A 14,378-nucleotide genomic window follows, 5' to 3' on the forward strand; every position below is an offset into this window, starting at 1 on the left:
TGCCGGCCTGTGCCCCAGCCCCGCCCTCCCTTGCAGAAACCTGAGTGGGAACCCATTCGAGTGCGACTGCAGCCTGCTATGGCTGCCGCGCTGGGTGGAGGAGCGGCGGGTCCGCGTGGCGCCGGCCAGGGTGGCCACGTGTGCTGGGCCCGGCCCCCTGGCTGGCCAGCCCCTCGGGGTCGCCTTGCTGAGTGGAGGCTGTGGTGAGTGCAGGGTGTGTGTGGCCTGCGCAGGGCAGTGTAGGCCTGGGGAGAGCCCTCCTTTCTGGGGATCAGAAAGGCCTCTCTGGAGAGGGGCAGGGCTGTGGGGTGGGGTCTGACCTGGAGTCGAGGGAGAGTGCCGGGACCACAAAGTAGACCGCGTGCGTGTCTGTCCTAGGTGAGGAGTACGTCGCCTGCCTCCCTGACAACAGCTCGGGCGCCCCGGCAGCGGTGGCCTTTTCCTCTGCCCACGAGGGCCCCCTGGAACCCGAGGCCTGTGGTGCGCTCTGCTTCTCAGCCGGCAAGGGCCTCGCAGCCCTGGCAGAGCAGGGCCGGTGTGTCTGCGGGGCACTCCAGCTGCCCAACACCTCTGCGGCCTGCCAGTCCCTGTGCTCCAGCCTCCTCCAGCCCCCCAGCCCCACCTGCAGCGGCCCCACGCTTCTCCAGAACGTCTTCCCAGCCTCCCCTGGGGCCACCCTGGTGGGGCCCCATGGACCCCTGGCCTCTGGTCGGCCAGCAGCCTTCCATATCGCTGCCCCTCTGCCCATCGGCTCCACACGCTGGGACTTTGGAGATGGCTCTCCAGGGGTGGGTGTGGCTGGCTCAGCTGCCACCCATCAATACGCACTGCCTGGACGCTATCACGTGACAGCCGTGCTGGTCATGGGGTCTTCCTCGGCCTTGCTGGGGACAGAGGTGCGCGTGGAGGCAGCCCCTGCTGCCCTGGAGCTCCTGTGCCCAGCCTCCCTGCACAGTGATGAGAGCCTCGAACTCAGCATCCGGAACCGCGGAGGCTCGGCCCTTGAGGCCACCTACACCATCCTGGCTCTGGATGAGGAGCCAGCGAGAGGTAGGTGCCTGCCTAGCTGCCTGGGCCCCTTGTCTCCCCTTTCCCCCAAGGTCAGGGCGAGGCAGAGCCTGGTGCTTTGGCCACAGGCTCATAGTGATGCCCTGTTCTCTGCTACTCTTCCCCAGTGGTACACCCGCTCTGCCCTTCGGACACAGAGATCTTCCCTGGCAGTGGGCACTGCTACCGCCTGGTGGCAGAGAAGGCACCCTGGCTGCAGGCTCAGGAACATTGCCGGACCTGGGCTGGGGCTGCCCTGGCCATGGTGGACAGCCCTGCCATCCAGCGCTTCCTGGTCTCCCAGGTTACCAGGTGCCTGCCCCGGCTCCCGGAAAGGCCACAGGCAGATGGGGGGTTTGCTCAGCATGCTGAGATGGTAGCAGAGCCTAAAGCTTGTGGAGGAGGAGAGATGGGGGCCGTGTCCTGCCCTGCAGACCTTCTCTGCAGCTTCCCGAAGCCCTGTGTGATGAATCAGGCCCCTGGCCCGTCCCCACCCATCATGGGAGGAGCCGAGCCCTGTTGACAGGGCCGTTCCCTGGGCCTCCCGGCAGCTGTGAGGCTGTGCTGCTGCTGTTTGTGGCTTCTTGCTCCCGTCCCGCCTGGAGTGGGCCAGGGCTGCTGTGTGCACTGGAGAGCACGTTGGGCTCCTGCTTTCTCCAGCCTTGTGGAGACGTGCAGTAGGCCAGGCCCTCATTCTGTGACTCCAGTTTTCTTGTTTGGGGTAGAGGTGGAGGTGAGACTTGACCAACCTCCTCGGGTCTCTGTGCTGGGTCAGAGCAGGGAAGGATGCCTATTATCTCAGAGGCTGATCATACCCTGTGCATTAGCAGGGGCCAGAGGGAATCTAGATCTCCAGTGCTGAGTTCTTCCCCAGGGCCATGTAATTAGTGGATGACATTGGCATGGAGATCTGGGGCCACAGCGTGCCCCTTCCCTGTGTCTTCACGTCTTCTTGGGCCTGTACTTCCAGGCAGGGCTCGCACCTCTGCAGAGGTGTCGGTTGCCTCCACTGGATGTCTTGGCCTCTGGAGACTGCAGCAGCAGCCTCCTTGCAGGCCACAGTGGGGGTGGCCTGGGCCCTCAGAGCTGAGGCAGAGCGTCAGAGCTCCTGCCTGTGCCCAGCGGCCCTGTAGGCATAAGCTGCCCAGTAGATGCGGCTGTGGGCTTGGATAGTGAGCCTTGCCTGCCGTGTCTGTTTCCCCATGTGGAGAATGAGGATGGTGGTAGGTTCCACCTGCCAGGGTGCTTGGAGGGGGCTGCCCATGAGGACTGCTGCTTGCTGAGTGGCCTACCCTCCCTGCTGTCTTCCTGCAGGGGCCTGGACGTGTGGATTGGATTCTCCTCTGTGGAGGGGGCAGAGGCGGGCTTGGCGCCCCAGGGCGAGGCCTTCAGCCTAGAGAGCTGCCAGAACTGGCTGCCAGGAGAGCCGCACCCAGCCACTGCCCAGCACTGTGTGCGCCTGGGCCCCGCTGGGCAGTGCAACACAGACCTGTGCTCCGCGCCCCACAGCTATGTCTGTGAGCTGCGGCCTGGAGGTGCGCGGGAGACAGGGTCACCGGTGCTGCTTCTCCCTGCATTTATCCTTCGATGTTCTGTGCTGGCTCTTACTCCTTGGATGAGGCTGTACCAGGAAACAAAACAGCAGATGGAGGGAGCTGGAGGGGGAGCTGCTGCGGGCTCAGCGGGGTCGGGCCGCCCTGGGTGTGCCCGCTGTCTCTCTGGCCTGGCCCTGGTGCCTTATTGCATACTCACCACCTCCAGGCCCCGTGTGGGATGCTGAGAACTTCCTCGAGGGAGTGCCTGATGGGGGCCTGCAGGGGCCCCTGAGGCCGCTGGCACGGCAGGAGGCCCTCCTGGCCCCTCAGCAGCCCTTGGAGGTAGGCCAGCCCTCTCTCAGCTAGAACTCCCGTGCCTCTCGGGCCTTGCCTTACCCAGCTGCTGTCTGTTTGAAAGTCAAGTTGGGGACTGGGGTGTGGCTCAATGGTAAGAGCACCTGCCTAGCATGTGCCAGGTCCTGGCACTGGGGGAACAAAGGCTGTCAGTGGCTGTAAATGCTAGCTTCTCAGGAGGCTGAGGATTGAGGTTCAAAGCCAGCCTGAGCAGGAAAAGTCCATGAGACTCTTACCTGCAATTAACCACCAAAAAGCCATAAATGAGCAAAAAGGCTAAGGGGCAGTACCTAGGCCCAGAGTTCAATCTTTAGTACTAGCACAAAAAAAAAAGCCAGGTGCTGGTGGCTCACGCGCCTGTCATCCTAGCTAATCAGGAGACTGAGATCTGAGGATCACGGTTCAAAGCCAGCCAACACAAGAAAATCCAATAAACCACCAGAAAACTGGAAGTAGCGCTGTGGCCCACGTGGTAGAGCGCTCGCTCGCCTTGAGCTGAAGAGCTGGAGGGACAGCGCCCAGGCCCAGAGTTCAAGCCCCATGACCGACAAAAGCAAAAAGAAAAAAATGATGTTGGTTTGGTTAGCAGAGGCTTCTTAAAGTTGTTTGTGCCCAGTGAAGACAGTTCAGAAAGTCCTTGGTGCACAAAGATGAGAGGCATCTAAGCATCGAATGCCCGCCCAGGGCCCCCGCACCGCTCCCGGGCCTCTGCTCTGTGCATTACACCTCCTAGGGACCCTACTGCTCCCAGAGGGTTTGGATCAGGTTTTTTCACTTCCCAAGTGACGTGAAATGAAGCTTGGGGGCTTCCTGGTGGTAGCTTCCCCAGGTGGGGTTGGGCCCTGGGGTGGGGTCTTGGTGCTGAGGCAGCCTCTCCCCACCAGCTCATAGTGTTGCCTGGCCCGAGCCGTGAAGCTTTTCTCACTGCAGCAGAATTTGGAATCCAGGAACTCGGGGGGCCTGCACAGCTGCGGCTGCAGGTGCTCCGGCCCTCAGGAGGAGTAGGTACGTCTCTGTGAAGGAGGTGGGAATTGGGGTTCAATTAGGCTAAGCCTCAAGAAGACAGCAGCGTCTCAGAGGTGCCAGCTCTTACTCTGCATGTCAGGGATGGAGTGGGTAGGGTGGCCCAGTGGCAAGAGTGTTGGTGTGGGCCGGGGCTCTACCTGATCAGGACTGGTCTTAATTAAGGTAGGGCCTACTGCTGGGTCAGGCCCCAAATACCTTCCTGTCTTTGTAGTAGCCCCAGAAAGTAGCAGTGAGCCTGAAAACGTGACTGAGCCAGGCCCCAGCTGTCTACTGGAGGAGCACTGGTGTCCTGGGGCCAATGTCTGTGTGCCAGTGGATGCCTCCTGCCACCCTCAAGCCCCTGCCAATGGGTCTGCATTGGGGCCCTGGCTCCCCGGGGTCACGTACACACTGTGGAGGGAGTTCTTGTTCTCGGTGCCCGCAGGTCCCCCCACGCGCTACTCGGTATGTGCCACCAGACTAGGCTTGTCTCCCTCTGATCAGCTCCTAGGCCACTCCCCCTTGTCACCCCACGGTTCCACCAGACAGTTCAAGCCCCCACCCCCTGCACCTCTTCCCTCCTCCAGCCTGCGTGGTCTTCCCCCTTCTCTCTGTAAGGGACAGCTGGCTTCTTTCTTCCTGTCCCTCAAGCCTTCCCATGGAGGGCAGCCTCATGCATATCTTCTTCGTCTGCACCGGCCTGTTGGTCATGCCTGAGCGCCCGGGGGTAGGCGCTGCACGCAGCCACCAGGAGCCCTGACTCCCCACTCGCCCCATGGGTTTTGCCCCGTGGTTCTTGCGCAGGCTCTTACTCTGGGGGTGTGATGGAGGCCTGTCTCCTCTCTCATAGGTCACCGTCCATGACCAGGACATCCTGGTGCTTCCTGGTGACCTCATCAGCTTGCAACATGACGCTGGCCCTGGTGCCCTACTGCAGTGTCCCTTGGGATCCAACCATCCCGGCCTTGAGGTTGTGTACTTCTCCACCAACACTTCCGTTTGGCTGGCCAGCCTGCCCGCCCAGGTGGAGGGGGCTCGGACTGGCCCTGCCTGTGCCCTGCAACTGCGCTTAGCCACAGAGCAGCTTACCGTGCTACTGGGCCTGAGGCCCAATCCTGGGCTGCAGCGTCCTGGGCGCTACAAGGTTCAGGCCACAGTGGGCAACAGCGTGTCCAGTCACAACCTGTCCTGTGGCTTCAGTGTGGTCTCCCCGCTGACGGGGCTGCACGTCATCCACCCCGCCCTCCTTGATGGCCACCTCTACATACCCACCAATGGCTCGGTCTTGGTGCTTCAGGTGGATTCTGGTGCCAGTGCCACAGCCACAGCCAGCTGGCCCGGGGGCAACATTACTGCCCCCTTCGAGGCTGCCTGCCCCTCTGAGGGGGCTACCTTCCAGCCTGACTGCACAGGAGAGGCCAATCGCACCTGGTTCTCGGTGCTGGCCCTGCCCCGGCTCAGCGAGGGGGAGCACGCAGTGGAGATTGTAGCCCAGAACCATGACAGCCGGGCCAACCTCAGCCTGAGGGTGACTGCTGAGGAGCCCATCTGCGGCCTCCGAGCCGTGCCCAGCCCTGAGGCCCGGGTGCTGCAGGGTGTTCTGGTGGTGAGTGTGTCCTTTCCCCGCCCCTCCATCCTCCATGGTGTGCACGGGTGGGGACAGGCAGGGAGCCTCCACAGGAAGGGAGCCACACGGATGTTTCTGGAGAGGTTCAGTAGGGTCTGGCAGGTCCTTTCAGGGCCCTGCAGGTGACGTACTCACTTTCCCACGTAGCACTGCGCTTCCACCTGAGGGACTCCGTGGAGCCTGGGATGGGAGCTGGGGAGGACTCCAGAGGCAGGCGGACTCTTGCTGGGCCTGGGCCCACTTTGCAGATGCAGAAAGGGAGGCACAGGGAGGCCAAGGCCACGTGACAAGGTGGAAAGCTGACTTTGATCAGGGCCTTGGTACCTAAGCATGAGCTGGTGTTACAGGACAGACGCCAAGATGGCCTGGCCCCTCTGCCCGTCCCTATACAGGGTAACTTGTCACCGCTTAGCTAGTGGCCCTCATGTCCCCTCCGCTCTTCAGGAACTCTGAGGGTGGCAAGTCCAGGTAGGCAGATTGCGGCTGAGGGTAAAGCCAGCCTCAGAGTAGGGCAGAGTCACAGCCTGGGCCCATGCCATGTCCACCCACAGCGGTACAGCCCCATGGTAGAGTCTGGCTCAGACGTGGTCTTCCGGTGGACCATCGATGACAAGCAGTCCCTGACCTTCCACAACGTCGTCTTCAACGTCATCTACCAGAGTGCCGCCGTCTTCAAGCTCTCAGTAGGCTGGGGTCGGGTGGGGACTGGGGGTGCTGGGATGTGAGGGTGCTCACCTTTGCCTTCTCTTCTTCTTTGCTTTGCCCTCGAGGACCCTGCTGTGGCTGTGGGTGAGTGTGGACCGGCGGTGTGAATCGGGGCTCTGGGCTCTTTGCTTGTTGGTCTGTCCTTGTGGTTGCCTCTGGCCCCATGTCTACCGAGCCCTGTCTTCTCTTCTCAGCTGACAGCCTCCAATCACGTGAGCAATGTCACCGTGAACTACAACGTCTCCGTGGAGCGGATGAACAGGATGCGGGGTCTTCGAGTATCTGCGGTGCCAGCCGTGCTGCCCCTCAATGCCACGCTGGAGCTGATGGCCAGTGTGCTGGTGGACGCGGCGGTGGAGGTGGCCTTCCTGTGAGTGCCGCTGGGCTTGCTGGGAGGCATCGCCAGCCAGGCAGGGCCTGGTAGGGGCTGGGATTCCAGCGTTGGCCTTGGGGTCCCGGTGGAGAAGTTGAGAGCTGCTCTTTTTTTGAAGTCTTAGCAAGGATTTATTTTAGTGTAACAAGTTTAAAAGGGAGAAATAGAAGAGACAGGGAGAGTGGCTTTCTGGGTCCTTGTTTCCTCCACACTAAGAGGCTGCTGCACGGGGATCTCGCAGGCGCGCGGCGGGGTAGAGAGGCAGCTGTGCTCAGCCACAGGAACGCCTGCAGGGAGCTGCGGCTGGGACTCACGGCTCCCCACTGTGTGTGAGCAGCCAGCCTGGCCGCCTGCCCCTCCCTGGTACACTGACCACCTGCCCACTGCCCGGCAGGTGGACCTTTGGAGATGGCGAGCAGGTGGTTGGCCAGTTCAAGCCTCCGTACGGTGAGGCCTTCCAGGTCCCAGACCCCACGGTGGCCCAGGTGCTGGTGGAGCACAACGCCACACACACCTATGCCAGCCCAGGTGAGCAGCTGGCCCTCTCCTGGGGGTGGCATACCCGAGAGGGGCCCTCATCTCCCCACTCTGACTGACCCCGCCTGGGGTGCCACCGAGGCCTTTACGCAGTCGAAGGGGTGTGTGGAGGGATGGGCCGTCCCAGTTGAATTTTCCAGAAGTTAGAAGAGGGTCGTCATTTAACGTGTAAAGTTCTAGCCGCCTCACATGGTGCTGGCCCGTGTCCCACGGGGAATAGCCCGCCGCCCCGCGCGTGCTCTGCACGGCCAGGCCCAGGAATGCCCCATCCTCTCAGCACAGCCTGGGCTGGGTGCCGGGCGGGGATCCTGTGCGCAGGACGCTGCACGTGGGCCTCTCCACAGGTGAGTACAACCTGACCGTCCTCGCGTCCAACACCTACGAGAACCTGACCCAGCAGGTGCCTGTGAGCGTGCGCCCCGCGCTGCCCAGCCTGGCCGTGGGAGCGAGCCGCAGCGTGCTGGTGGTGGGCCAGCTCGTCACCTTCTCCCCGCACCCTCGGCCCTCGTCTGGCGGCATCCTGTACACGTGGGACTTTGGGGATGGCTCCCCTCGCCTGGTGCAGAGCCAGCCAGCTGTGAACCACACCTACCTCCACCCCGGCACCTACCGCGTCAGCCTGGAGGTGAACAACACCGTGAGCAGCGTGGGGGCGCACACCGATGTCCACGTCTTCCGGGAGCTGCATGGCCTGAGCGTGCACCTGAGCCCAGCGGTGGAGCAGGGAGCCCCTGTGGCGGTGCATGCGGCCGTAGAGACGGGTGACAACGTGACGTGGACATTCGACATGGGGGATGGCACCATGTTCACGGGCCCCGAGCCCACGGTGCAGCATGTGTACTTGCGGGCACAAAACTATACAGTGACAGTGGTTGCAGCCAGTCCTGCAGGCCAGCTGACACAGAGCCTGCCCGTGCAGGTCTTTGTCCTGGAGGTGCTGCGCATTGAGCCTGCCGCCTGCATCCCCGTCCAGCCCGAAGCCCGCCTCACAGCTCATGTCACCGGGGACCCTGCCCACTACCTCTTTGACTGGACCTTTGGGGATGGCTCCTCTAACATCACTGTCCAGGGGCGCCCGACGGTGACGCACAACTTCACGCGGAGTGGCACGTTCCCCCTAGCGCTGGTCCTGTCGAGCCGTGTGAACAAGGCGCATTACTTCACCAGCATCTGTGTGGAGCCCGAGCTGGGCAACGTCACTCTGCAGCCCGAGCGGCAGTTTGTACGGCTCGGGGACGCGGCCCGCTTGGCGGCCTGCGCCTGGCCCCCATTCCCATACCACTACATCTGGGACTTTGGCACGGAAGGCGCCACCCCCACCCAAGCTGGGTGCCCCGACGTTGCGTTCACCTACCGAGAGCCCGGCTCCTACATGGTGACAGTCACTGCCACCAACAATGTCTCAGCTGCCAACGCGTCCGCGCGGGTGGAAGTGCAGGAGCCGGTGGACATCTCCGCCATCGGCGTCAATGGCTCCCACGTGCTGGAGATGGGGCGGCCCTACCTGTTCTCCGCTGAGGGCCGTGGGCACCCCGCTACCTACTCCTGGGAGCTGGGGGATGGGGCTCAGCTCGAGGGCCCCGAGGTCACCCACACCTACAGCAGCACAGGCGGCTTCACCATCGCAGTGGCCGGCTGGAATGAGGTGAGCCGCAGTGAGGCCCGGCGCAACGTCACCGTGCAGCAGCGCATCGAGGGGCTCGGCGTGAACGCCAGCCGCACGGTGGTGCCCCTGAACGGCAGCGTGAGCTTCGGCACCTCGCTGGGGGCGGGCAGCGACGTGCGCTACTCCTGGGTGCTCTGCGACCGCTGCACGCCCATCCCCGGGGGGCCCACCATCTCCTACACCTTCCGCTCCGTGGGGACCTTCAACATCACTGTCACCGCCGAGAACGAGGTGGGTGCCGCGCAGGACAGCATCTTCATCTACGTTCTCCAGCTCATCGAGGGGCTGCAGGTGGTGGGGGGCGGCGGGGGCTGCTGCTTCCCCACCAACCACACGCTGCAGCTGCAGGCCGCTGTCAGGGATGGCACCAACATCTCCTACAGCTGGACTGCACAGCGGGATGGGGGCCCACCCCTGACAGGCAGCGGCAAGGGCTTCTCCCTCACGGTGCTTGAAGCTAGCACCTACCGCATCCAGCTGCGGGCCACCAACATGCTGGGCAGTGCCTCCGCCAACCGCACCGTGGAGTTTGTGGAGCCTGTGGGGTGGCTGGGCGTGACTGCCTCCCCCAACCCGGCTGCCGTCAACACGAGCGTCGCTCTCCACGCTGAGCTGGCCAGTGGCAGCGGGGTCGTCTACACGTGGTCCGTGGAGGACGGGCTGAGCTGGGAGACATGGAAGCCGTCTACCACTCACGCCTTTTCCTCAGCTGGCCTGCACCTGGTCAGCGTCGTGGCTGGGAACCAGCTGGGCTCAGCCAACGCCACCGTCGAGGTGGCCGTGCAGGTGCCTGTGAGCGGCCTCAGCATCAGGGCTGGCGAGCTGGACAGCGGCTTTGTGGCAGCGGGGTCCTCTGTGTCCTTCTGGGGGCAGCTGGCAGCGGGCACAGATGTGAGCTGGCGCTGGTCTGTGCTGGGTGGCAGCAAGCATGGCCAGCGCATAGCCCTGAGCTTCCCGGACGCGGGCACCTTCTCTGTGCAGCTCAACGCCTCCAACGCCGTCAGCTGGGTGGCAGCTGCGCACACGCTCACGGTGGAGGAGCCCGTCGTGGGCCTGGCGCTGTGGGCCAGCAGCAAGGTGGTGGCGCCCGGGCAGCCTGTGCACTTCCAGATCCTGCTGGCCGCCGGCTCAGCCGTCAGCTTCTACCTGCAGGCTGGCGGGGCCGGCCCCGAGCCGCTCCCCACCCCCCACTTCTCCCGCAGCTTCTCCTGGGTGGGTGAGCATGTGGTGAGCGTGCAGGCTGAGAACCATGTGAGCCGGGCCCAGGCCCAGGTTCGAATCTTAGTGCTGGAGGCCATCAGTGGGCTACACGTGCTCAACTGCTGCGAGCCTGGCATCGCTACAGGCACCGAGAAGAACTTCACGGCCCGGGTGCGGCGCGGCTCCCGGGTCGCCTATGCCTGGTACTTCTCCCTGCAGAAGGTCCAGGGCGATTCGCTCGTCATTCTTTCTGGCCGCGACGTCACCTACACCCCGGTGGCCGCTGGGCTGCTGGAGATCCACCTGCGGGCCTTCAACGAGCTGGGCAGTGTGAACCTCACGCTGACCATGGAGGTCCAGGATGTCATCCAGTACGTGGCTCTCGAGAGTGGCCGCTGCTTCACCAACCGCTCCGCCCGATTTGAGGCAGCCACAAGCCCTAGCCCCCGGCGAGTAGCCTACCGCTGGGACTTCGGGGATGGGGCCCCAGTGCAGTACACAGAGGAGCCCTGGGCCGCCCACACCTACCTGCAGCCCGGGGACTACCGCGTGGAGGTGAATGCCACCAACCTGGTGAGCTTCTTTGTGGCCCAGGCCGCCGTGACTGTCCAGGTGCTGGCCTGCAGGGAGCCTGAGGTGGGCGTGGCCCTGCCCTCGCAGGTGCTGATGCGCCGCTCGCAGCGCAACTACCTGGAGGCGCACGTGGACCTGCGCGACTGCGTCACTTACCAGGCCCAGTACCGCTGGGAGGTGTACCGCGCCGCCAGCTGCCAGCGGCTAGGGCATCCGGCACGCGTGGCCCTGCCTGGCGTGGACGTGAGCCGGCCCCAGCTGGTGGTGCCACGGTTGGCGCTGCCTGTGGGCCACTACTGCTTTGTGTTCGTGGTGTCGCTCGGGGACACGCCACTGGTGCAGAGCATTCAGGCCAACGTGACCGTGGCCGCCGAGCGTCTGGTTCCCATCATCGAGGGCGGCTGGTACCGCGTGTGGTCTGACACCCAGGACCTTGTGCTAGACGGGAGCAAATCCTACGACCCGAACCTGGAGGACGGCGACCAGACGCCGCTCAGCTTCCACTGGGCCTGTGTGGCCTCCACCCAGGTCAGCCGCGTGCAGGGAGGGTTGGGCCTCACGTACCCAGTCTCAGGCGCTGCCCTGGGCCGGGTGTTAGTGCTCATGTGGGGAGGTGGTCTTGTCTCTGGAGCTGTCCCCTGGGGCCAGGTTCTGCCAGGGTCCTGGACCACCATGCTTCTCCTTTGTCTGCTGCAGAGCGAGGCTGGCGCGTGTGTGTTGAACTTTGGTCCCCGTGGGAGCAGCACGGTCACCATTGCCCGGGAGCGCCTGGGGGCGGGTGTGGAGTACACCTTCAGCCTCACCGTGTGGAAGGCGGGCCGGAAGGAGGAGTCTGCCAACCAGACGGTGCGTGCCGTGCCTGCCTGCCCCACTCCCATCAGGCTTTCTGGGCCGGGGTGCTCTTCGGACTGAGAACTCGATTCTCACGTGGTTCTGATCTCCACATGAAATACTTGGCGCTCACACTCAGTCTGTCAGAAGCAGGACGTGGTTCCTTAGGCACGCTGCGAGGCCGCTGCTGTGCGGGGCGGCCGCCCTGTGCGTGGTTAGGCTACATCTCCCCTTCCTTTTCCTAGCGGGGAGCCACGCCACGCCTGCTGCTGTGGAAGGGGCCCTGCCTGGGTGTGGTGCCCCGCCACAGGGCCGTCCCTCTGAGCCAGGCCTTCCCCTGCCTGGCCCGCCTGCTCAGGGGAGGTACCCGGGCTCCTCTGGGCGCCAGGGCCCTGCTCGGCCATAGAAACTCCTGGGTGCAGAGGGCTTTCCACCCCTTGCATGGGTGCCTTGCTTCCTTCCAGCATCTGTTTCTGGAACCTTCCTAAGTGTGCCCTGTGCCTGCCGTTGTGGGCCCTGGGGCTGCACACTGCACACGGCAGGCGGCTCTGCCATGGGAGGACCGGCCCCTCCCCGCACTGGCATTTCCACTGGATGCAGGAGGCCTTCCCCAGAGCCCGAGCCCGGGGTGCAGAGGCTCTCCCTTGGGCTGGCGGGGATGGACGAGGCCTCCCTGTGCCCCGCCCGCCCCAGGTGCTGATCCGCAGTGGCCGGGTGCCCATCGTGTCCCTGGAGTGCGTGTCCTGCAAGGCGCAGGCTGTGTACGAAGTGAGCCGCAGCTCCTACGTGTACTTGGAGGGTCGCTGTCAGAACTGTAGCAACGGCTCCAAGCGCGGGGTGAGTGGCAGGGAGAGGGGCCTGGGGGGGCGGGGTGGAGGGGGCGGGCCCGCATGCACCGTCCCACGCTCCCGCCCTCAGCGCTGGGCCGCGCGCACCTTCAGCAACAAGACACTGGTGTTGGATGAGACGACCACGTCCACGGGCGGCGCGGGCATGCGGCTGGTGGTGCGGCAGGGCGCGCTGCGGGACGGCGAGGGCTACACCTTCACGCTCACTGTGCTGGACCGCACCGGGGAGGAGGAGGGCTGCGCCTCCATCCGCCTCTCCCCCAACCGCCCTCCGCTCGGGGGCTCCTGCCGCCTCTCCCCGCTGGAGGCCGTGCGGGCCCTCACCACCAAGGTGCACTTCGAATGCACGGGTGAGTGGGGCTCCGGGGGGAGGCGGGCGTGGGGCGGCGCTGCTCCTGACGCCGCCGCGTGTCTGCAGGCTGGCGGGACGCCGAGGACGCCAGTGCCCCCCTGGTGTACGCCCTGCTCCTGCGGCGCTGCCGCCGCGGCTACTGTGAGAACTTCTGCGTCTACAAGGGTAGCCTCCCGGCCTACGGGGCCGTCCTGCCGCCTGGCTTCGGGCCACACTTTGAGGTGGGCCTGGCTGTGGTGGTGCAGGACCAGCTGGGCGCTGCCGTGGTGGCACTCAACAGGTGAGTTGCGCCCGGGGAGGGGAGATGGCGTGCCCGCCGCCTGCTCACCTCGCCGCCTGCCTCTGTCGTGCAGGTCTTTGGCCATTATCCTTCCTGAGCCCAACGGTAGCTCGGCGGGCCTGGCTCCCTGGCTGCACAGCCTGGCGGCCAGCGTGCTGCCTGGGCTGCTGCGGCAGGCTGACCCGCAGCACGTCATCGAGTACTCCCTGGCCCTTGTCACTGTGCTCAATGAGGTCAGTAAGGGTGGGCGGGGACAGCGATCCCTCACGCTGGGCACTCTGATGCCAGCTGCCCACAGCCCCACCACCGCGTGGGGATGCCGGGTGTCCTGAGCATGCCCCTTTTGGCCTTTGAGGAAACAATGCAGCGCTGTGTGCCCCTGCCCCTGGCGGCCAGCAGGGGACCAGGCATACTCTGCTCTCCATGGAGCGGCCCACCCTGCCCTGCCCTGCCCTGCCCTGCCCCGCTCACAGCTCCCCTTTGCTCACTGCCCACCCCAGTATGAGCAGGCCCCGGACGCAGGAGTGGAGCCCAGCCACCAGCGGCAGATGCGAGCCCAGGTGCGCAAGAACATCACGGAGACGCTGGTTTCACTGCGGGTCCACACCGTGGACGACATCCAGCAGATCACGGCCGCGCTGGCCCAGTGCATGGTAAGACAGCAGGCTCACCGTGCCCGCCAGGCCTCCGGCCCTGTAGCCTCAGCCAGGCCTCCGGCCCTGGAGTGTTTTTCCTGGCCTGTGCTAGCGCTCCGGACCCCCTGATGCTACCCAGCGGCAGCCTACAGCGCCCCCTCCGGGAGCCTGCAGGTGGGAAGAGCAGCTCAGCATATGGGGGGGAGGGGGATGGCGGGGGGGGGGGGTGGCGGCATCGGACACAAAGATCCTGTCTGGGCCTCCTCTCAGGCCTGCAGTCACACCCTGACACCTGATGTGGCCTTGTCCAACACGAGCTGTCCACTGCTCAAATTCTCAGCAGTACAGGCTGATGGGTGGGGGCAGCTGCTGAGTGCAGTGGGGGGGCTCGCTGGGAGGGCAGGAAGAAGCAGAGCCTTGGGGTGGGCGTGCTGTTCCCATGGGGTCCTGTGGCTCAACAGCTGTCAGTTGTGTGAAAAGATGGCACTGAGTCCCCGGGACAGGGTTCTTCCCGGGGTCGGGAGGAGCACAGGGAAGTTGCCGACCGGCCGGGTCCGGAAGTTGTGCTGGGACCTGCGCAGGTGGCCAGCAGGGAGCTCATGTGCCGCTCGTGCCTGAAGAAGGTGCTGCACAAGCTGGAGGACATGATGCGCATTCTGCGGGCCGAGACCACCCAGGGCACCGCGACGCCCACCACCATCGCCGACAGCATCCTCAACATCACAGGTGGGCGAGCCCCGCCGGCCTCCCCCTGCTCCCAGACGCCGGCCACCGCTCACGCACGCCCTCCCCCCCCCCCCCCCGTGCCCA

At 64.8% G+C, this 14,378-nt stretch overlaps 1 protein-coding gene across 3 annotated transcripts in view; it reads left to right on the forward strand.

Moving 5' to 3' along the window:
• The window catches only part of Pkd1 (polycystin 1, transient receptor potential channel interacting), a 41,244-nt gene that overhangs the window by 15,263 nt on the left and 11,603 nt on the right, over positions 1–14,378 (forward strand). For 2 of the 3 annotated variants that reach the window (XM_042698348.1, XM_042698349.1), the window contains exons 4-22: positions 37–203; positions 379–1,050; positions 1,176–1,359; positions 2,362–2,582; positions 2,809–2,924; positions 3,821–3,941; positions 4,174–4,406; positions 4,792–5,547; positions 6,120–6,251; positions 6,468–6,643; positions 7,041–7,174; positions 7,528–11,150; positions 11,319–11,468; positions 12,147–12,290; positions 12,372–12,651; positions 12,720–12,933; positions 13,007–13,166; positions 13,434–13,586; positions 14,150–14,294. In XM_042698348.1, coding sequence (XP_042554282.1) covers positions 37–203; positions 379–1,050; positions 1,176–1,359; positions 2,362–2,582; positions 2,809–2,924; positions 3,821–3,941; positions 4,174–4,406; positions 4,792–5,547; positions 6,120–6,251; positions 6,468–6,643; positions 7,041–7,174; positions 7,528–11,150; positions 11,319–11,468; positions 12,147–12,290; positions 12,372–12,651; positions 12,720–12,933; positions 13,007–13,166; positions 13,434–13,586; positions 14,150–14,294 — 7,781 coding nt within the window. The remainder of the gene's footprint in view (positions 1–36; positions 204–378; positions 1,051–1,175; positions 1,360–2,361; positions 2,583–2,808; positions 2,925–3,820; positions 3,942–4,173; positions 4,407–4,791; positions 5,548–6,119; positions 6,252–6,467; positions 6,644–7,040; positions 7,175–7,527; positions 11,151–11,318; positions 11,469–12,146; positions 12,291–12,371; positions 12,652–12,719; positions 12,934–13,006; positions 13,167–13,433; positions 13,587–14,149; positions 14,295–14,378) is intronic. The other variant, XM_042698351.1, reaches the window with a different exon arrangement.

Source organism: Dipodomys spectabilis, unplaced genomic scaffold, assembly GCF_019054845.1.
Source record: "Dipodomys spectabilis isolate Male_0828 unplaced genomic scaffold, ASM1905484v1 ptg000231l, whole genome shotgun sequence".
Classification (NCBI taxonomy): Eukaryota; Metazoa; Chordata; class Mammalia; order Rodentia; family Heteromyidae; genus Dipodomys; species Dipodomys spectabilis.